We start from the raw sequence: 21930 nt of genomic DNA, 5'->3' as shown, positions 1-21930 counted from the left end.
ATATGTGTGTGAAAAAGAAGTTAGACCAAATAGATACGAATTGATGTCCCATGCTGTTTCAAGTGTTCTTGGCCATTATCTTAAAGTCGTTACCTAACTTACTGAGCTTCAGCTTCCTCAACTAGAAACTTGGTACAACAATGCCTATCTCACTGCTTTTATAGAGGTGTTTAGAATATGGAAAGGATGATGTATTTAATGCACTTTGAAAACTGCACAGCTCTATAAATGTAAATGTTACTCTTTATCACTTTACCAAAGACTTTACTGACTGGCTTCTGCAATGGAAAAATCTCCAGAGAATAATTGACTTATATACTTCTTTTAAATGGACAGCGATGATAATTCTTCTAATATGGTGAGGAAGCAGAAGGAAATACCTGCAGAGTTGTCCTTTGTGATATGCACAGAGGTACAAGTGTTGAAGTTTAGCATTAGGTTGATTACAGGCCTATGACTTCTCAGTAGGATATAGTTGATTAATTGTGCCTCACTTCCCTCCAGTAAGTCTCTTATTTACTATTTAAATATGTCAACTTTGGAACTTAATTTTCCAGGGATAAAAATGAAGCCACAGGAACTGAACATATGTACTTGGAGGGAATATTTTCCTTCTACTTCTTACATGAATTATAGTGTCTTTGTTCTTAATTGATTACTTAAAATTCACTTATTAGGTGGAGAAGAAAGTAATATCTAACATCTGCACAGGATGGATCAACCTCATGCTACACTTGAAATACTTTGCTTGAAATAAAACCTTTGATGCAATAAGTTCAAATAAATGGCTTAGAGCCATCCTGTAAAATGTGATAGATGGAATTACCCCAGTGAACTGTAAGTCATGACTCAAGTTTGGCCCATTAAAATGTTGGTAAACTCTTAATAGAGTCTCAAATATCTATTTATTCTAAAATAATTTGTAGTTAATACACTTTATCCTATAATGTAAAGTAGAGCCTAGTAATAATCTACATGGATAGGATTTGTTTTTCATCTTTTGAGCAACATCAAATATAAATCTCTATAAGTTAATGTGCTTATGAGACAGAAATTTCTTTAATAAGTATGGACTTACAGTGTAGCTGTCAGCTTTTCTAAGACATATAAACCAGGATTTAAAGATCACTCTAGTAGAAAGCAAATTTCCTGGGTCCAGAGAATTCTAGTTCTAACATCTGCTAAAGATTGTGTCAGCTGAGGAGCATACCTGACAGTCTGGATACAGAAATGAGTGAATGGATGTTTTAAAAAAAAAAAAAAAAGAAGAAGAAGAAGAAGAAGAAGAAAAAGGAGAAAGGAAAGGAAAAAAAAAGGGAAAGGAAGGAAAGGAAAAGGAAGGGAAGGGGAAGGAAGGAAGGAAGGAAGGAAGGGGGAAGGAGGGAGGGAGGGAGGAAAGAAAAGAACAGTAAAGAAAGAGAGAAGGACAGAGGGAAGATGGAAGAAAGGAGAGAGAGAAAGAATAGAGGGAGGAGGGAGGGAAGGAAGGAGCAGAGAGGAAAGAGAAAAAGGGAGGGGGGAGAGAGAAAAACAGTCTTCAGATTAAGTTTTGCTCTAGTTCTTTTTAATTCTATTATTATTAATTCTAAATTAGTACATTTTTATTTTTAGAATCAGTGATTTTTGACAGAAAAATTTGGCATGCCTTATGTAAATCAGTAGAGAATTTTGAACCAGGTCACTAAAAATATTTTGAAGTCTCTGGGGGAATATTGCTTATCCAGTTGAAGATGTGTGTTTTTGCCATTACAGGTAGATCCAAATAGCATTGCTGCCAAAGATGGCCGAATTCGAGAAGGGGATCGTATTTTGCAAGTATGTGACATAGTCATTTCCTTTAGTTTCCTACTGTTTGTTCAATAGTTTCACTTTTATTTTTTTTAATAAAAAAAAAAAACACTAAGAAAAGAATTTGTCTTTCCTAGATATTAACATTCACAAAACAAAACGCTATCATGTAAAAATGTTTTTAAAGTGAGGATGGTATCATTCATTCAGCATTATTAGCTAATAATTAGTGATTAAGACATAATCTCTGGACATGAATAACTCCTCTTCACCTTCCAGCTCCACCATTTACCCGGGCACGTAACTTAACCTCTCATCATAAGCCTGTTTCCTCATCTTAAAAGATGATAATAATAAAACATATTGTTGCAAAGGTTAAATGTGATTATGCATGTGGTATACTTAGCACACGGCATGGTAAGTAATAAACATTAACTTATATTACTACTAGCAGCAGCAGCACCAGTTATTGCTGCCTTTTCCAGAATAAATTAGGTAAACATGGATTCCTGTGTTCCATTACTATATGAAAGTCTAGAAGTCTGAAGAATTTTATTTGTTGCTGGGGACAGGTGGAGGGCAATGCTTTCTTGTCCACATGGAAAAGTGAAAACATCGAGACTGATTAAATTTCAGTTCAAAGAGCAAGATGACGAGCAGACCATAAGGGGGAGGTGGAGCTGGTAAGAATTCCAGGCCTCGGGGCGCCTGGGTGGCTTAGTCGGTTAAGCGGTTAAGCGTCCGACTTTTGCTTAGATCATGATCTCGCGGTTAGTGGGTTTGAGCCCCGCGTCGGGCTCTGTGCTGACTGCCAGCTCAGAGCCTGGAGCCTGTTTCAGAGTCTGTGTCTCCCTCTCTCTCTGACCCTCCCCTTATCATGCTGCCTCTCTCTCTCTCCTAGAAATAAATAAAAATATTAAAAAAAAAAAAAAAGAATTCCAGGCCAAATTAGGAATAACCCTGAATGGCAGTTTTTGCCCTAAACCCACCCTGACCCGCTCTGCCTCCTCTTAGCCCTTTCTCGTACAGAATGCCTACAGAAAGACACATAGCTCCCCAGCCTTTTTGTCCAGATTAACCCAAACTAAGAAGAGAGGCTCTTCAGGGTTGAGTTTCACTACAGATCACAACTACAAAGTGGAAGATAACTTAAAAGCTGAACTGAGAAAGCTATAAACTGTTAAAACATTCCACATAGCTTTTAGTCTTTGTGACAGACCTAAAGTTCCCATTTCTCCTTACTAGATGCAAACCCCTGAAGGATGTTTCTTTGCATTTGACGTGAATGGATTCAACACTGCCTAGAACGAAAGCTCCAAAAATAGACAAGATCCCATCCCAGCATTTGGGGCTCCCGGGGAAGACAGCTGCATGCACAGATGATTACGATACAGTGTGGCATTGTCATGATAGAGGTGTGCCCACACTGCCCTGGGCACATACCAGAAGGTTATCCTGCCCAGCCTTCTGTTATTCTTCCCTTTCTTCAGGGTACAACTCGCTGATTCACAGCACTTCATGTCCTTTCTCTTCCCTAGCTAAATACTGCAGAACTCCTTTTTCATCAAGAAAACTCTACTAAGGCTCCAGTTAGGAAAGAATAAAAGTATGAATTAATGGTCATTCATAGTCCTCCTAACTTTTCAAAAACTTCAAGACTATGTAACTTCTATTTCTCTTGCTCCCTAAGTGGTGACCTGTAATTTAACAAAACGGAATGTGTCATAGGCTATATCAGGGGAAGGGAAAGTAAGTCAGGAAACAAAGGCACAGTCTTGTTTGCTACCATATTTTCAATGTCTTTCTCAATCACACATGAATAAATGAATGAATGAAGCATCGGCATTTAGTGGAAAAGGCAATAGGATAGATGGATCAAATCTGCAGTAAAGCTTTACTGATACAGCCTCACTAAAAAAAATTAGGGTACTTTTTTGTGAGTCATCCAGATAATAAAACCTCCAAACAAATTTTATTGTTATCATTTTGATTTAGGAATAATTATAAATGTGTTGTTCACCTTACTGACATCTACAGTTGAATATACTCACTTGAGAAGAATGTAACCTTTTTTTAACATTTGTTTAATTTTGAGAAAGAGCACAAGTGGGGGAGGGGCAGAGAGACAGGGGGACAGAGGATCCAAAGTGGGCTCTGTGCTGACGACAGAGAGCCCAGTGCAGAGCTCGAAGTCAGGAACCAAACCGTGAGATCATGACCTGAGCGAAAGTCAGAGGCCCAACCGACTGAGCCACCCAGCTGTCCCGAAAAGAATGTAACCTTCTTTTGATGCTCAAGGGTATGTTGTGCCCAGCAATCATTGCGCAATACGGTAATACAACAAAGCGCTCCATGGCCAAAAGGTCTAGAAGATTTTCTGATGTGTTGGATCTGTTTTTTGTCATTTTTCTCTTGCTTTTTCCAGCCATCACTCCTCTCTCTCACCATCTACTCTCCACATTTGACACCTTGTACTGCACCCTCACTGGCTTCCTTCCTAATCCAGCTGACCACTGCCCCATAAACTAGGTATACAAATGCAGTTATTAAAATTCCATCTGTTAGTTCTAGGAGTAGAGGTAGATTGAAATAAAGTATATGTATTTTCATATATGCATACTATGTATTTTGACACTTCCTTATCTGTGACTTTATTAGAGGCAGATAAAGTTTCCAGATACAATATTTGCAGGATACCAGGGCGTTCCTTAATGGAGTGGGTTCATTGAAGAAACAACAGCAGGATTGACAAAATGCCGCTGTCTGCCTGATTACTTTATACTCAGTGACAAATATGTCACACTTAATGAACAAATACATGTCACATTAAAAAGCCTAGAATTCAAGTCTATTTGTACACACAGAAAACAAAGAGTCTTAAGGGTAATGGTGAAATCATATTAAATAAAACTGTGACAAAATTGTACCCATAGACAAATAGCTCCCATATGGTTGATGAGGAGATTATGGGATACCCGGTAATGAACAATTAATGACTCCTGTCTCAGGGAGATGAGAGGGGGAGAAAGAGAGGATTTACTTCTTATCCTTGGAGTTTCCTGGCTGGCTTTTATTTAAATGAATCTCTTTAGAGCAACTCTGGTTTTAATTTCCTGTTCATGATGACCTAAGTAGAATACTTCTATGGTCTGATCCTCACTGTGGAGCTAAAATTTTCTAAATGTCCTGTATCATGGGACCTTGCCCAGTGGCACAACCCACACAGATACTCACACGGGGTTGGCCCAACGTAGGGATTATACAGAAGAAAAACCATGGACCAGTTTCACAAGAGCATGTTCTAAATCTCATGTGTCTTTTCCCCTGCAAGCCCTCAGGGGGTCTGTCTTCTGTGCCATCGCCACACACTTGTGGAATCAGATGTGTCCTCAGGAATTAATATGGGGAAGTCCTCTCACAAAACTGCAGTGTTGAGTGAAGACAAGCCTTTCTGAGCCCCAGAGAGAAAGGATTAAAGACCACATACATGATCAGAGTGCTCTATTCTCATTTCCTCCTGGGGGTAAGGAGCATAGCAATATTCCACACCATGGCCTGATCTCATGTTGGCCACAAACGTGTGTCATGTTCCTAAAAATTACTCCGTTCAAATCCTGCAGCTCAAGCAGTGCAACAACAGCAAGACTTCAAATGAGCTCGCTCTCTCTTTCTCTGCCCTACACCAAAACTTATTTCTGACATTTATTCCTACATTTTTATTTTCTTCCCCTTTGATAACTGTTTTTTCCCCATTTCTGTTCTTTCCACCTCTATATCCCTGTACATTATTCACCTTCTTTCCACATTAAAATATAAGCTCACTTGAAATAGATCATTTCTCTTTTGCCTTCGATCCTGGGTTTTCAGCTAAATTCTATAGGTGGTTAGAGGTGGGTGGGCAACTAAAAGTCTTGGTTAGATGCCAAGACTCCTAGTTGCCCACCCACCTCTGGTGTACTAATATAGGTAACCTAAAAATCAGCACATTCAAGCAAAAAAGCTGTATTAAACCATTTCTAGGCTCTTAGGGCTATACACACATGTGCACACAAACACATATACAAATACACTCATGCACATACTGCAGATTGGGCGTAATGTGAGATTTTGGCTGATTTATCTTTGTAATACCACAAAACTCTTCTAAGCCAAGGCAATATCTGCTTTGAAACCGATGTTTACATATGCCCAGACACGGATAATGAGACAAGACATATTTTCTAGCACAGTTTTTCCTCATTGTAACAAAAGTTACATATTGCCTTTCTCCTGGTTCCCTTTCCCTCTCTTTTCTTAAAATGAAAGTCTTTCATTAATCTGTGGCATCACACTGATTCATTTATCTCCTCTCCTCCCTATGATTCTGGGTCCTTCACCTTTATGCCTGCCTGGTGTTTTCAGGCACAGCAAACTGCCTTCCCACAAGCAGCCTGTAGCCACAAACCATCCTTCAAGAACAAAAACATATGAAAGCTGAAAGCTCTATCTGATTCCATTCCTCAAATATTTTCATTCTTTACTAAAACCCAGGACTGCATTTCTTGCCCGAATATCAGCTGGGGTATCAAACTCATGTCCTGAGTTCAACAGGATCTGCCAACCAGTTGGCTAAAGAAACAATTTTGAAAAAAAAGAAACAATTTTGAAAAGAAACAAGAAATTACATTCTAACACCAGATTTCTTTGGTGAATTCATTTCATTCTACCTCTGATTCTGAGTGTAAATGTATCTACAACGTGGGATCTGTCCTTCCAAGACAAGTGCATAGTGCGGGCTCTGGAGACTGTGGCCCTGCTCATGCTGAGTTCACAGAGGAGGCAGATGAATACCAGTTGTAATGGGCCTGGAAATCAAACACAACCACATTGTTTCTTGATGGCTCTCTAAGAGTTAAAAGTACGTGTGAGGTAGATGTGTAGAGTAGTAAACCACCTTTACTACTATGGACTTATTTATTGTGCATGAATTTTAATGTACTTGCTTTATTTAGAAGAAAATAACCTTTCCTTTATGGAGGATTAAAATATAAACATCAATAATATTATAGTAGTAATAATAATAAATAATAGCAAGAACAGTAACATCAATCGCACTACGTGCCAGCCTAGAACACTTCCTGTTTACCAGGCACTTGTTTCAACCCTAGACATATATTAACTCTTTTAGTCCTTATAAGAACACTCTGAGGAAGGCACTAGTATCTGCACTTTAATATAGAGACCGTAATAGTAACATTAAATAACCATGAATGAAGAGTATCTAGGTTAGTGGTGAGGGAACCTTAGATGCAGAATTTGGATGTACATACTTGGAGTGAAAAAAAAAGTGATGAGAATTGGATTTCACACATAAAAGGTGAAGAGAAGTGGGAGAGTGCATCTACCTCAGTCTCCCTAGGAGCAACCATGCCAATAGTGGAAGGAAGATGAACAATTAGGTCCGTAATTGATAGACAAATAGATGCATTGCAGATACACCATTAAGAATTACTATGAAGTGGACATAAACTCTCAAAGCTCAAAGAAGGTAAACATTTTCAAGTCCTTATTTTCAAACTATGCTTAATTGGGGATGGGGGAGGTGTAGTGGAATCCATCACTGCCAATTTCTCTTCATTTGAGAAAAAGCCTTGGATTCAGTACAAAAATAGCTTTTCAGATGTATATTTATGAAAAACCACAAAATACCCTTTCCAGTCATTAGTTTCCATTTTGGAATCATAGCTTCTGTTTCCTAATTTGATGAGTTTTATTGTGAGTTGCCAAAAAAAAAAAGAAATGTGTTTGAAACTTGTAAAAGCTGAATTTCCTGTCCACTTATACAAGTGAAAAACAAAGGTGATATGCATTTGATGAGTAAGAAAATACAACATATGGTTGTATGATCCTGCCCCAACTCTTATTTATTGTCTGTTTTCTTTGTGTTCAACATGTATGATAAGAGTCCAGAAGTAAGAATAATTTATTGTGGTCCAAAGTTGAAATTCCTGGACTTTGATCATTATATCTATCTTTGTGTATCAGCCAGAATCCCAGAGATCCACTAGAGAAAATTCTCACTAGTCTCCTTCATGCTTTTCTGCAGAAATCTTTAGTGAAAATATTAATTACTGAAACATTGGTCAGTACAGCCACATTTTCCATTTATTTATTTTTTTTTTAATTTTTTTAATGTTTTTATTTATTTCTAGTAGAGAGAAAGAGAGACAGCGTGAGTAGGGGAGGGTCAGAGAGAGAGGGAGTCACAGACTGAAACAGGTTCCAGGCTCTGAGCTGGCAGTCAGCACAGAGCCCGACACGGGGCTCGAACCCACGAACCGCAAGATCATGACCTAAGCGAAAGTCGGACGCTTAACCGACTAAGCCACCCAGGTGGCCTCACATTTTCCATTTATTGAAATAATACTTATTTTAGATAGAATCACTTGACCTCTTCAACTGAAATTTCTTTCTGCATATTTTGATTATGTGCTATGGATCAAAAATCTCATTGTCTCCATGGATTTGATCAATCAATAAAATAAAATAAATATAAAATATCCAAAGAAAGTTCAGTTAACTCAGCACTAAATACATTTGATGTGAAAATGTAGCTTAAAATACAAACTTCAGGAACCTTATTTACTCTGTCTGTAGAACTTAGAAAAAAGAAGTAAAATATATATGTGTTGAATATTTATATATTGAATTCCACTGGAGTCCTTTAAATCCAAAGTTGAAATTTCTAAGTAGAACTTAGAAAAATGAAAGAAAATATATATATTGAATTCCACTGGAGTCTTTTTAATCCAAAGTTTACTCAAGCTTGGTTTCTTTCCAAAAGCCATTTTTACTCTGTATTAGTTTTTAAAAAGTTAAGTATACTTAAGAGATGAGCCTTAAGAGATTTCATGAGTTTTCTTGTTTCAGGAAATGGATGAACCTTAGAAAGAACTGGAGTGTTGATGAGGATGTTACTGATGCACTGTTCCTTCTTTTGATTATTTAAGCAATTGAAAGAGATCCTGGGAGTGATTTGGGGCAACTGAGTCAGACCCACACAAATATGAGATGATTAAATGAAAATGCAATCAGCAGTGGCCTGGGAGCACTGCCTGGTGAGAGATAATACTGTAGCTCTCTAATTGGCTCGTAGCAGGCGTGCAGGATGACGGATTTCAGTTGTGGTATTGCCAGTCTTGCTTCCCCCAGCACTATTATCTCAGAGTGACACTTCCATTACTCTGAGCGGAGAAAGATGAACGTCACCTGTCAGTGGCTGGTTAATTGTGTTGCTAGATGTATGTTGCCAGGGCGCAGGTTGGACATTTATGAACATAACTGCTTCCTCTGATGTCCGCCATCCTTCAGGGATCGATATGGCTCTTACAGTAAGCGCGTAATTGAGTGAAGGCACTTACCACTGAGGGGCTGAAGATGAGCCCATTGTGTGAGCTTCATTGTCCATACATTCACCATAAATGAGCTGATATTTGCCATTTATTGTGTGCAGCATTGTGGAAATGGAAACTAATGTGCCACTTTCATTTGTTTTCTAGATAAATGGGGAAGACGTCCAGAATCGAGAAGAAGCAGTGGCGTTGCTGTCGAGTGAGGAGTGCAAGAGAATCGTGCTGCTCGTCGCAAGGCCAGAGGCTCAGGTCAGAACAGAGATCCGAAATCTGGAGACTGAACTTCACATCCATTGTTTGCTCTTCTATATCAGATCAGTACTGTATATATTTGTAAAGTCAAGTACACAAGACACAATTAAGAGTCCTCTTTCCTAACTTACCAACCTTATCAACCTTATCTTTTTGAAAAAAGAAGGAAAAAAAACACACAAAATGGAATCATTATTCTGTCCTTCCACTTGCCAGTTATTTGACTGAATTCATAAATGAAAAATGGTTGTGTGATTTTTAATTCTGTATGGATCCTTGCTTTAAGGTCCTATCTAAAAATACTTAATTGGCATATTAAGGTATCTTGAAAGAATCTCTAATGAGAGAAACATTAGCATATCTAGCTATCAACTTAAATCTTTTTCAAACAACTTTATCAAATAAAGTGGCTTACAAAACATGGTGTAGTTCCATGTATAGTGAATGAATTTTTTCCAAGTTTAGGGTGACAAAAACATCTGTCCAGCCAAAAACAAGCTGATAGCTTCTAGGGAAATTGCTTTTTATATCTTTACAGAGGCCGATGTCAAGACAGTCAAGTAGAGGTAATACGGTGAAAGAAAAGTGCTATTGGTCTCTCTTTTATATCCTTTTTATACCCCGCCACAATGCAGAAAAAGATAGCACATTGTCAACCTTCTGTCCGTCTGTCAGTAGTTTGAGTGAAGTTGGTTATATCACCATTTGTCTCCCAGGTTATTGATCTGATATTTTTCAAACTCAGTAACTACATACTATCTATAAATTACATTGAGTAAGCGTATTTCGGTGTCAGACCAAATCCTGACTTGAATATAGTGGTTATAAAAGATCACCCTTTCGGCATATATTTCCTTTATGCCCTTGACCATTCTAAATGGTTCCCATAAAGCCTGCTATTGCCCAAGGCAGAGTAAAGTTACTCACTTGAGGTCTCAGGAGTGGGGAAGGGAGCCCACATGACTGGCTGGACTGCCTGTTTAGGAGTAAATTAGAAACTATGTGTGAAATGTCACTAATTACCTCGAAATTTGGCAAACTGATCAGTTAGTCTCACTGATCCTGTTTTCTTGAAAAAGAACAGAATAAAGGGGTTAAACACATGTTAGTGAAATTCATGGTAAGTTGAAGAGAACGGAGTAGTTATCCCTGTTGTAGAAAAGGTATTTCAATGTTATGATGTAGGTGCTCTGCCCTTTCCATGTAACTGCTAGTAATTCTATTAATTTGGAATTGACGCATTTCCTTATACCATGCCACAGAATGGCTGTAATGGACTGTGGAAAGAGTAGAAATTAATGACATAAGATGGGCTCTATAGCTAAAAGAACACGTATGCTTGCTAGAACCAGTGGCATTTTCAAGTATCTGGCTACACTCCCGATCCAATAGAATCAATGTCGGAGGATGAATTTTCAAATGAGACTTCCTTTCCACTGTTGAGGGGAAGATACCATCCTGTCAAAATCGGGATCTGCTTTAGCCCCTCGAGCCTCAGGAAGCCTCATGCCATTGAAAGAAAGCTAATTGCCTTTAGAAAATCAGATTTCTGGAAAAATAAGGAAAGAAAATACATTTTAACACCATATTTTTGAAATTCTAATTTAAGCAGCACATGCTGTAAAATGGCAAGAAAAAAGAAAACCAAAAAAAAAAAAAAAAACCCCATAAACTTGCCTTTCTATCACCTGTATTTTTAAATCAATTTCAGTGTATCTTATTATTGCATTTTTGGCATGTGAATTTTATCCCATGAGAATGTGGAAGTTTTTTGTGTGCTTTATCTAAGCTTTTTCTTTTTTTAATGTTTCAAGTACTCTCTGCATTCTTAGAAATGATCTACAGAGTTGCTGGGGGCAATATGGTACATCTGTGCAATATTTTAAAATAACTCATTTCTTTCATTCCCTGTCAACTTTCTTTCATTTCCTGCCCATTTTCTTCCTCAGACCATTAAAGATATTGCTATTTGGCCCTATTCCCCTGGGGACATTGGGGCAGAGAGGGCTCGCACAGGAACTTGTAAACACTACTTTTAGAGACAGTGCAGGTTGTTCCTTTCCCTGAAATGCCACGTGTGTCCACTACTGTGTAGACAGATCCCCTTGTTTCATAATGAGAGCCCTACTTTCTTGCAGCTCAGCTCAAGGAAGTGTAGCCTGAAACTCAGACTGTCGTGAATGCACATCTAGGTAGAAGGGTAAATACAATAGGGAAAGGAGTGAGCAAGAAGAATCTCTCCTTACTTACTATGCTGTGTATACCTCTAGCCTAGAGGAAAGACTTATCAGAGCAGACGTACACTGACTACGGATGGCAACTCAAGGATCTGTGGGATTTGTTAATAAGAAAAGAGTTATAGGGAATCATTAATTTCTACTGTTTGTTCTTCTTATCTTTCCCACCCATTCATTTAAATTTCAGAAGACTCTGTTCCATCATTCACTACTTCAGAGTAAGCAAATATTTTGTTTTGACATGATTAAAGAAAAAGCCCTTGGTGTGCTTATAAAAAGGAAACATTTCTAGCTTTATGTCATTTCTTTTGGAGTCTAGAGTATGCAGCTTCATGAAACTTAAAAGGGATTAGAGAATGTAAAGCTTGGACAATTATAAATTGAATTGGAATTTTTAGTCAGCTTAATTTTCACAGTTCATCTGCATATCAAAGCCAGTGGGGTAGAACTTGTTCAAGTTTTTCAGGCTACATGAAGATAAACGAGGATGAATAAATGTGTCTACACTTTTCATCCCAGTCAAATGTGAGGTAATTTAAGTTCTAGGTAGCCTTTAATAAATACCAAGAAACCTACAACCACCTTCATATTAATGAATATGACACATATATGCTAACGCCTCTTCTGGCGCAACTGGATGTCCTTCTTTCAGAATTTGTTTTGTCTCGAAGTTTTACCATCTCAGTTATCTTGAAGAGCTTACTTTGTCATTGTTGAGGGCTGAAAACACCTCAAACTAGACCTGACCCCTGAGTAATGCCGGGAACAGGAGAGCTGACACCCCCACCCAGTTGAAAATCTGCGTGTAGCTTCTGACTCCCCATAACTAATATACTGATAGCCTACTGTTGGTTGGAAGCCTTACTAACAACATAAACAGTCCATTAACACATATTTTATATGCTACATGTGTTATATACTCCTTACAGTCAAGTAAGCTAGAGAAAAAATGTTATGAAGAAAAGCATAAGGAAGAAAAAATAGAATAGCGTAGTGTATTTATCAAAAAATAAATGCACATATAAGTGGACCCACGCAGTTCAAACTCCTGTTGTTCAAGGGTCAACCGTATTGTCAATTTTGGCTCATTAGAAAGCTGCTGTTTCTTTTAACACAGAGTAAAACAGAGCATTGACAATAATTCAGGTAATCTAATCAGCATAGACAGCTAATTTATGTAATCCAGCTCCAGAAATCCACTTTGAGGCAAATTATCTGTATTGACTGTCAACACTCATCATATTAGCAAGGTTTTTCACTTCACTTGTTATTGAGAAGCCAACAGGATTTATTCAGTTTCATTTGTATAAGACTCCCACCAGAATACGTACATTCTGGACCCACAAACAAAACCCTGCATGCTCCACACTGCCTCAGTCCCCTTAAATGCACAGTTTCAGATATATATACACATATACCTATATATGTATATATATATGTATGTGTGTGTGTATGTATGTGTGTGTGTGTATATATATATATATATATATATATATTGCAATTAGGTGTGAAAACTGAATTAAAATAGATATGGCATAGCATCACCTTTTTTTTAATGAGAAGAATAACTTAAATTTTTTTCTTTTCTTCCCCCCAGATAAAATAAATGTCTGTATTTGTGGCAAGCAGCCATCTTGTTAAGTTGGAAGCCATCTGCTTAAAAACAAAAAGGCAGGACGAGGGTAGGAGCAGCAGTGTGTTCAGGGGGTGGGGAACACTGTGTGTGCAGTCTCATTGGAGGTTGTTGTTAAGGAAAAAAGCCCAATTGTTTCATGGCCCTATTAGTACCATTGCAGTTCTTTAACACGGGGACTGTTGGAGGTAATAAGCGTGACAGCTGTGGATTATGCAATATGCTTTTCATACATTTTGAAAGATGGTAATGTCCTATGCCGTGAGATCTACTTGGCTATGAGAGAAAACCCGTAGCTGTGTTTCAGGGAAGGATAAAAGGCATACAAGTCCAATTTTTTTTAAATCACTTTTTCCTCCTTCTGAGAGGTGAACTATCAGAGGCTGGTATTCTGAAGAGAATCATTATGATAAAAGGAACTGGTCAGGCATCGCCGTTTAAGTTTACTCTGTTTTAGCATGAGTTCCCACTAACCTAATATAATGTACTAATGTATTCTTTTGCAGCTGGATGAAGGCTGGCTGGAAGATGAAAGGAATGAATTCTTAGAGGAGTTAAACTTGGAGATGCTGGAAGAGCAGCATAATGAAGCAATGCAGCGCACGGCCAATGAGGTGGAGCAGGTAGGGCCAACAATTTGAACGACATTCGAAATGTGGCTAAGTGGGGGTTTTTTTAATGTATAACCATAAATGGAGTATAAAACCAAATCAAAGAGTTTGATCAAACATCTCTGTAATGGTAATTTTTTAGAGCAGATGGGCATCTCAAATGAAGCAGAGGGAATAAATACATTTTTTTTCCTATTGATATCTTTCTAGCTTGGAAAGCTTTGGGACCATTGTTGACAGAGTCTGGTAGTATTGAAATGTTGACTCGGGGACTGTTCAACCCAATGATGAAATTTAATAGCAAAAATATGTCTTGCTTTTCAATATGCCAACTGGAGACCAACTTTATCTCACGTGATAACCTCTCCCCCCAAAGCCCCAAAGTGAATTTTACAATTTAAAATATAAATGTGTCTGCTTGAGTATTTGGGCAACTACAGTATGATGGTGACATGCCGTAGGCCATCAGTCTTGTTTGTGGTTTTGGTATCACAGTTCCACCTGTATACTCCTGAAGAAGAGTTGCCTTATTTGAGATTGTTGATATCATCTTGCCTTAGGCTCACATAATCATTCAACCAAAAATGCTGTGCTCCTAATATGTTCCACATACCACACTTGATCCTGAGAACACAAAGAAAATGAACAAAGTTCCTGCTCTTAATTCATTGCTGGTGAAAGATTACAGAGTGGCTTGTGGAAAACTGAGTTTTGGGATTCTTTTCTGATTGTTGTTGTTCCTGTTGGATAAAAACAAGATCAGTATATACTAGATCTTTGAAAATATTTTCTAGATTTTTTGTGTGTTGAATTCATGTTATTCAACTGCCTGATACAAACTCATTAACACTTCTGCCGTCAGTTTATTGATTTTGTTTACTTATCATCTTATTCTCAACATTAATTCTTAACACATTCTAAGAGATAATTTTTTTTTTAAATGCTGCACAGTTAGGCGTAGGGACATGAAACACAAGCATCCTATCATTTTACGAAGTGAAGGATGGAATTTACTGACATGCTAGCATTCTAAAACAGAGGTGTGTGTGTGTGTGTGCGCGCGCGTGTGTGTGCACCTATGCCCATATATTAAATAAATCCTTATATTGCAAACTACAGTGTCAACATAACCACTTGCTCTACTCCGTGCTGAGCATGGATGCTCATTGGCCACTTCACAAACAGTAGCCCATGCTCAAAACTAATGCTGCTATTGTGGTGATTGCTTTTCAATATAGGTAGGACAGACTGAAATTTTTATGTGTGACTTCAACGCTGGCCACAGATAAAGATATTTTTTGGTGGCAGCTGCTAGTTACAAGCCAGAAAGTCCTTGCTCGAGGCTTTTTCTCTCTTAGATACAAAATGTGACCTGATACAGAATTGACAGGAGGATGTTGGAATAAAGAAAGAAGGGAGAAATCCTGTTCAGGTGAAGTGATAGGGTGTCAAATGCTGCCTACTCATCAGATGTAATACAAATGCGAGGTCTTTTGAGGTAACACTAGATGTCCCTGAGGTTAGATTCTCATCGTGTGGAAATTTTTCTTCACCATGAGACTGAAAAATGATAAGAAGTACAGAAACCTTTAAAAGTCCTTTGCCCTTATAAACAATAATAGTACATTAGAAATGTCTTGGTAGAAGCCTGTCACCATAATAATTCCATAGGAAATGATAAATGATAGAATAGTGTTACGTTAGAAACTAGGAATTCTAGGTTTGAGAATGGAAAACCTTTTTATTTTCACATTTGCTCATAAACCAGTGACTACAGAGAGGCAAATTCAATTAAAAAAATAAAAATAAGATGTATATCCATACTACAAAACTTAAATACACGTATGTAGACATTACAAATTTCACTTTACACACTATCCTTGGCCTTACGGCTGCTCTCGACACACTGTGGAACATCGCTTATGGTATAATTTGTCTGTATCCTTTGCACTCCATATAAAAATAAGATAAAGAGGGGCACCTGGGTGGCAGTTAAGCGTCCAGCTCTTGAAGTCATGATCTCATGGTTCTTGATATTGGGCCCCGCATCTGGCTCTGCACTGACAGTGCGGAGCCTGCTTGGGATTCTCTGTCTTTGTCTCTCTCTGGTCCTCCTTTGCGCTAGCTCCTCCAAAATAAATAAATAAACAAAAAAATAAGATAAAGAAATACTAACCTTCTTGTATTTTTTAAGCTCATTAAAGATATGAAAAAACAAATGTCAGTACTGTGGTATGTAACCTAAAATGTCCAACTTAATAACATCCTCTGGCGGTGTCATGTCACAGCATGTTGATGTCACCATATTGGATACTATTGTCAGCTTGTAGCAAGGAACATACGGATATACCAAGCCCTCAGTTACTTATTTATAATGTTATTTTTTTTTTACCAATAAGGCATGTAAAAATCTCAGTATGTTTTCAACAAATGAGGAGAAATATTTTAGGGAAAGACTGAGAATTCAAGAATGACACATGGTCATGTTCTCTCCTCTGCAGCTGAGGTTATGTTTTGTTCTACCATGACTTCTGTGGAAGAAAACTAAAACAATTTTTTGAGAGACTCTTTCAAACCTGGGTTAGAATACCTTTGTTCATGCATTCTTTAATTATTCTTCTTTAACACTAACAGGCTTTATCATCAGGTAGGATAATCCTTACCTGTTCCTCCTTCGGGAGGGCAGATCAGAACATGATGATTGGAGACTGCATGATGCGTGATTAGCGTCTCTGTGTGATCAGGGCTTGCAACACTAACAGGCTTAATTTTATTGAATTGTATAATTATACCTACTAGAGGAAAATATGTATAAAATAGTGGATTTACACATAAAGAAAATACAATGTAGAAACTGCCATGTAGACTCGTATATGATGAGTGGTGGAGAAAACAATAACTTTACCCTGTTCACAGAGAAAGAACTACATACGCATCCTCTTCGGGCAGTAAGTTAATTGTTCTGCATGAAAACCAAAAACTACCGAGGAATAGTTTACCTATGAGTATGCATTCACACATATGTGAAAAATATACTTTTTCACATTATGCCCACATCTGGCAATCAGTGCTCCTTCGATTTTCATGAGGACTGTCACTCTCAGCAGAATAAAATTCACCTTTAAACGATATTACTGAGAGTAGAAAAATATTTTTTATGTCACTCAAATAAGCCTTAAGATGACATAGTTGCTTTTCAGCAGTGTGATTTGGAGACGGACTAAGGTCAGTCAGGACACATGTACCCAGAAATATGACATCCTGGACATAAAAGAAATCCTGACTGTGGGGAATGGCACTAGCCTTTTCCATCTCTCTGTGTGTCACTAATAAGCTGAATACATCTGGGATTAAAGTTCCTCCTCGATAGAGAGAAGGTCCGAGACTATAGTACTAACCTATTCTTGAAACACTGTGCTGTTTGGCTTACCATTACTATATCAGTGAAGTTTCTTCTGAACTTAAAGTTCAGGGAAAAAAATCATCATAGTAAGGTGATGCGGCTTCAGAACTCCAGGCCTCCGTTCTGCAGAAGACCATTTAGACCACCTGTCTCCCTCATCCTTTTGTGTGTTACCATCTCAGAGACTCCTAAAGGCACCTCATTTACACCCCTGCATGCCAGTTTCCCAAGTAAGAGAGATCCTTAAGGTAAGGATCATGTATTTAAATGTGCCCTAATGTTTTATTTATTCCCAAGTCAAGTATGACAGCCATATCCAAGCAGCTTTGGTTTATTTTAATTAAGAAAAAGCTGACTTGAGCTAATTGCCTTTATCTCTAAAAGTGTCATGGATACTAAAATTAGAACAGCTCTCTAGGAACTGCACATTTGCCAAGAAGCATCACTCTTTTGAGTTTTTCGCCAATCAGTGTTTCTCAAGATTATTAATTTTCTTTGTTCTCTCAACTTGGTTTTCTTAGCCAAAAAAACAAGAAGAAGAAGAGGGCACAACAGATACGGCAACGTCCTCCTCCAACAACCACGAGAAGGACAGTGGGGTGGGGCGCACCGATGAAAGCTTGCGGAACGACGAGAGCTCAGAGCAGGAGAACGCAGCCGAGGGTCCCAACAGCGCATCTCTGAAGAGCAAGAGAGAGCTGGGGCAGAGCCAAGACACGCTAGGAAGCGTGGAGCTCCAGTGTAATGAGAGCTTCGTGTCTGGTGAATACATCGACTCAGACTGCATTGGCAACCCAGATGAGGAGTGTGAAAGATTCCGACAGCTCTTGGAGCTCAAATGCAAGATTCGGAACCATGGGGAATATGACCTGTATTACTCGAGCAGCACAATAGAATGCCATCAAGGGGAACAAGAGGGAGTGGAGCACGAGCTACAGTTGCTTAACGAAGAACTGAGAAACATTGAGCTGGAGTGCCAGAACATCATGCAGGCTCACCGCCTCCAGAAAGTGACAGACCAGTATGGCGACCTCTGGGCGCTGCATGATGGAGGATTCCGGAATTATAACACCAGCCTAGATATGCAAAGGGGAAAGCTAGATGACATCATCGAGCACCCAGAAAAGTCCGACAAGGACAGTTCTAGCGCTTACAACACAGCTGAAAGCTGCCGAAGCACTCCACTCACCGTGGACCGTTCCCCTGACAGTTCCCTGCCGAGAATGATCAACCTCACCAATAAGAAAAACCTGAGAAGCACAATGGCTGCCAATCAGTCTTCTTCCGGGCTGAGCAGTAAAGAGTTGACCTCCACCAAAGCCAGAACCACTGAAGCAGGTGGCAGCATTGAAGGCAAGGAGGTTTCAGAGAGCAACAGGCTTTCTGATCAGGAGAAATCGAGCAGGGAACACATCCCTTACCTCTCTCCTTACCACAGCTCTTCCTATAGATATGCAAACATCCCAGCCCATGCCCGCCATTATCAAAGCTACATGCAGTTGATTCAACAGAAATCTGCAGTTGAGTATGCTCAGAGTCAGCTGAGTTTAGTGAGCATGTGCAAGGAGTCTCAGAAGTGTTCAGAGCCCAAGATGGAATGGAAGGTGAAAATTCGGAGCGACGGGACACGGTACATAACAAAGAGACCAGTACGAGACCGGATTCTGAGGGAACGTGCCTTAAAGATCAAGGAGGAGCGCAGTGGGATGACGACAGATGATGACACCATGAGCGAGATGAAAATGGGCCGCTACTGGAGCAAAGAGGAAAGAAAGCAACACCTGGTTCGGGCCAAGGAGCAGCGGCGGCGCCGGGAGTTCATGATGCGGAGCCGGTTGGAGTGTCTCAAGGAGAGCCCCCAGAGTGGCAGCGAGGGCAGAAAGGAGATCAGCATCCTTGAACTGAGTCACAAAAAGATGATGAAAAAAAGAAACAAGAAAATTTTGGACAACTGGATGACAATCCAAGAACTGATGACCCATGGGGCCAAATCTCCTGATGGCACAAGAGTTCATAATGCCTTTTTGTCAGTCACCACCGTATGACCGAATGAACAGCGATGCAGCCGATGTTAGGAGGGCGCTACCAGTTTGGGTAGAGTATGATTGCCTCGTTCAATGTGGCATTTTTATATATATTTTGTGACTCTTTATAGTTTAAATTTTTTGTAAGCAAAAATACCTGGTAATTTTTCATTTGTTGTTCATATACTGTTAACTTCTTTTTGGCTGAGATCTTTCTTTAACTTGTGATATATTCATATTACTCATTTATATATAAAAAACAAACAAAAGGAAAGAAAACAAAAAACTTGAACAAAAATACTGAGGAGCCAATTAATTTCCTACTTTAATGTATCTATTGTAAGTTAAGATCTGGATTTATTTCTCTAGTTTGCTTATTTTCTACTTTAATAACAACTCAATGCCAAAACATTTCTATGCTTGCTTCTTGGCATAATATGTATTAAATCAAATCTGTTAATAAATAAATCATGTGCCACGTCTTGTCTTACACATAAAAACCATCTCCTTTTAACATCCCGTTGTACATTAACACATCAATGGCCGTTGTCTTTGTCTCAGTAAAGTGTAAGTGGACAATCTTCCGTGGTATGTAGTGACATTGGTCATGTAGCTAGATAACTGTGGTAATTGTGACAATAAAAAATAAATTATTGATTATCCTTAAGAAAAGTTATCAAGGAGTGTTTTATTTTCATTGTCCACTGTGGTTACCAGATTAAATTACTTATATATGTACACTATTTAGAAGATTCCTAATTGTGGATTATCAAATGTGTACATTTTCTTTCACTTTTTTCCCAATAAAATTATCTCAAAAATACTTCCTATAGATCATTGTGTCACATATTCTTATGAGGATTAAATTAGATAATATATGTAGACCATCTAACAGGTGCTAACTAAACATCCAGTAAATATGAGGTTATCTCCTTTTATCTGCCACCTGTGTAAGGTAAAGCCAGGAAAAATTCAGGGAGGGACCAGGAGAGAGGATCAGTGAAGTGTCGGAAAATGTTTATAATGACACTAAGTGTATTGGTCAGCTTGAGATAAGAAATATGAACTAATAATAATAAATAAAAATAGCCAGCTTTGGCCATAACAAAATGCCATAGACTGTGTAGCCTACACAACAGGAAAGTATTTCTCACAGCTCTGGAGGATGTGAAGTTCAAGATCAAAGTGCTAGCAGGTTCAGCAACTAGGTGAGGGCCCTGTTCCATCTTGCAGATGGCCACCCTCTCCCTCTGTCTTCAGATGGTGGAAAGAGAGGAAGGAAAGTGGTCTGCTGCCTCTTCTGATAAGGGTACTGGATCCCTCATAAGAACTTCACCCTCATTACTCCATCTAAACCTAATTATTGCCCAAAGGTCCCATCTCCAAGTACCATCGCACTGGAGGTTAGAACTTCAAAATATGAATTTTGGGGCAACAGAATTCACTCCATAGCACTATATGCATTTATTCATTCAATCATTTGGGAATAAATTGGGGCGAATCATCTTTATAATAATTGTGATCATAGTCAACTATAAATGCCTTTATATGCCAATTTATGAAAAAATGAGATTGCCTGATTATCAGATAGTTTCTTGAAATCTAGCTTTTTATCATAAAAACCATGTATGTGTCACTCATACCTCCAGGGTAAAGGCCAGATTGACCATGCATATGCAGACTGAGTTTGATCACCTCTTCGTTCAACCCAAGACATTGTTGGAGACACAGTAGACCCACAACATCTAAATAATTCTGAAGTTACTTTCCTGTTTAAAAGCTGACAGTGGCTTCTTATTAGCTCATGAATCAGACTCTGATGCCTTGGCCTTATATTCCCTGCGCTCATTCACTTGCCCACTTTGCCTAATGCTCCTCCTTCTTAGATCTTCTCTGAGTTTATTCCTGGCTTCCCACTTCCACTCCAGTTATCTTATACTATTCTCCTGTCTGTGGTTCCTGTGCCAAACTGTATACCTCCTTGAGAGGGTAATGCCATATACGCATTCTATTTGGAGCCGGTTTTGATGATACCAGATTCTCTCAGCATTTTGGCATACACTATGAGGCACCTGCAGTATTGTTTTACCTTCCTTTTGTCTTCTTCTGTTATTTGAATCACACACATAGAATTTATTGTCTCCCTGCATAGATTTTACGTTCATGGAGTTTGGCCCTTGCATCCTCCTCTCTCTTTGCAAACCTTTGTAGACTGTCGTTTGAATAATAATGAATGCTAGTTGAATTAAATTATTGTATTCATTTATCTCTCTCCTCCACATATTGGTCCTTTTGTTAGTTTTCCTCACTCTTCTACCTTTCCAAGTTCTTATCTCCTGAAAAGCTTTCACATAGATGGGGAAAAAATGAATCTTAATTACATGTAATGAAAAGCTGGATTCAAAAATTTTAAGATAGTGATAGTAATAGCAATCTAAGGCAACTGAAAATTTCATCACTTCCAACTTTAGCCATTATTAATACAATCAATAAGATTATTCCGAATGCACCTAGAGCTTTTAAAATAAGAATGTTGATCTTAAGAGCTCAGCTTTTTCCTGACCTAATGCCTGTGGTTATTGTTTATCCTC

The 21930-nt window shown here is 38.5% G+C and overlaps 1 protein-coding gene and 1 non-coding gene across 3 annotated transcripts in view; both read left to right on the top strand.

Moving 5' to 3' along the window:
- The window catches only part of PDZRN4 (PDZ domain containing ring finger 4), a 364845-nt gene extending 345253 nt beyond the window's left edge, over positions 1-19592 (top strand). For both annotated transcript variants that reach the window (XM_039249358.1, XM_039249359.1), the window contains 4 exons: positions 1753-1815; positions 9327-9428; positions 13808-13924; positions 17837-19592. In XM_039249358.1, coding sequence (XP_039105289.1) covers positions 1753-1815; positions 9327-9428; positions 13808-13924; positions 17837-19360 — 1806 coding nt within the window. In that variant the 3' untranslated portion in view covers positions 19361-19592. The remainder of the gene's footprint in view (positions 1-1752; positions 1816-9326; positions 9429-13807; positions 13925-17836) is intronic.
- On the top strand, positions 16553-16690 carry LOC120243267. Its single transcript, XR_005531265.1, has one exon. It is a non-coding gene; the product is annotated as a U8 small nucleolar RNA (small nucleolar RNA).
- Positions 19593-21930: the final 2338 nt, after the last annotated feature.

The sequence above is a fragment of the Hyaena hyaena genome, unplaced genomic scaffold (genome assembly GCF_003009895.1).
Source record: "Hyaena hyaena isolate Hyena2069 unplaced genomic scaffold, ASM300989v1 scaffold_334, whole genome shotgun sequence".
Lineage (NCBI taxonomy): Eukaryota > Metazoa > Chordata > Mammalia > Carnivora > Hyaenidae > Hyaena > Hyaena hyaena.
The sequence above is the reverse complement of the archived record's forward strand: the minus strand, read 5'-3'. Positions and strand labels throughout refer to the sequence as shown.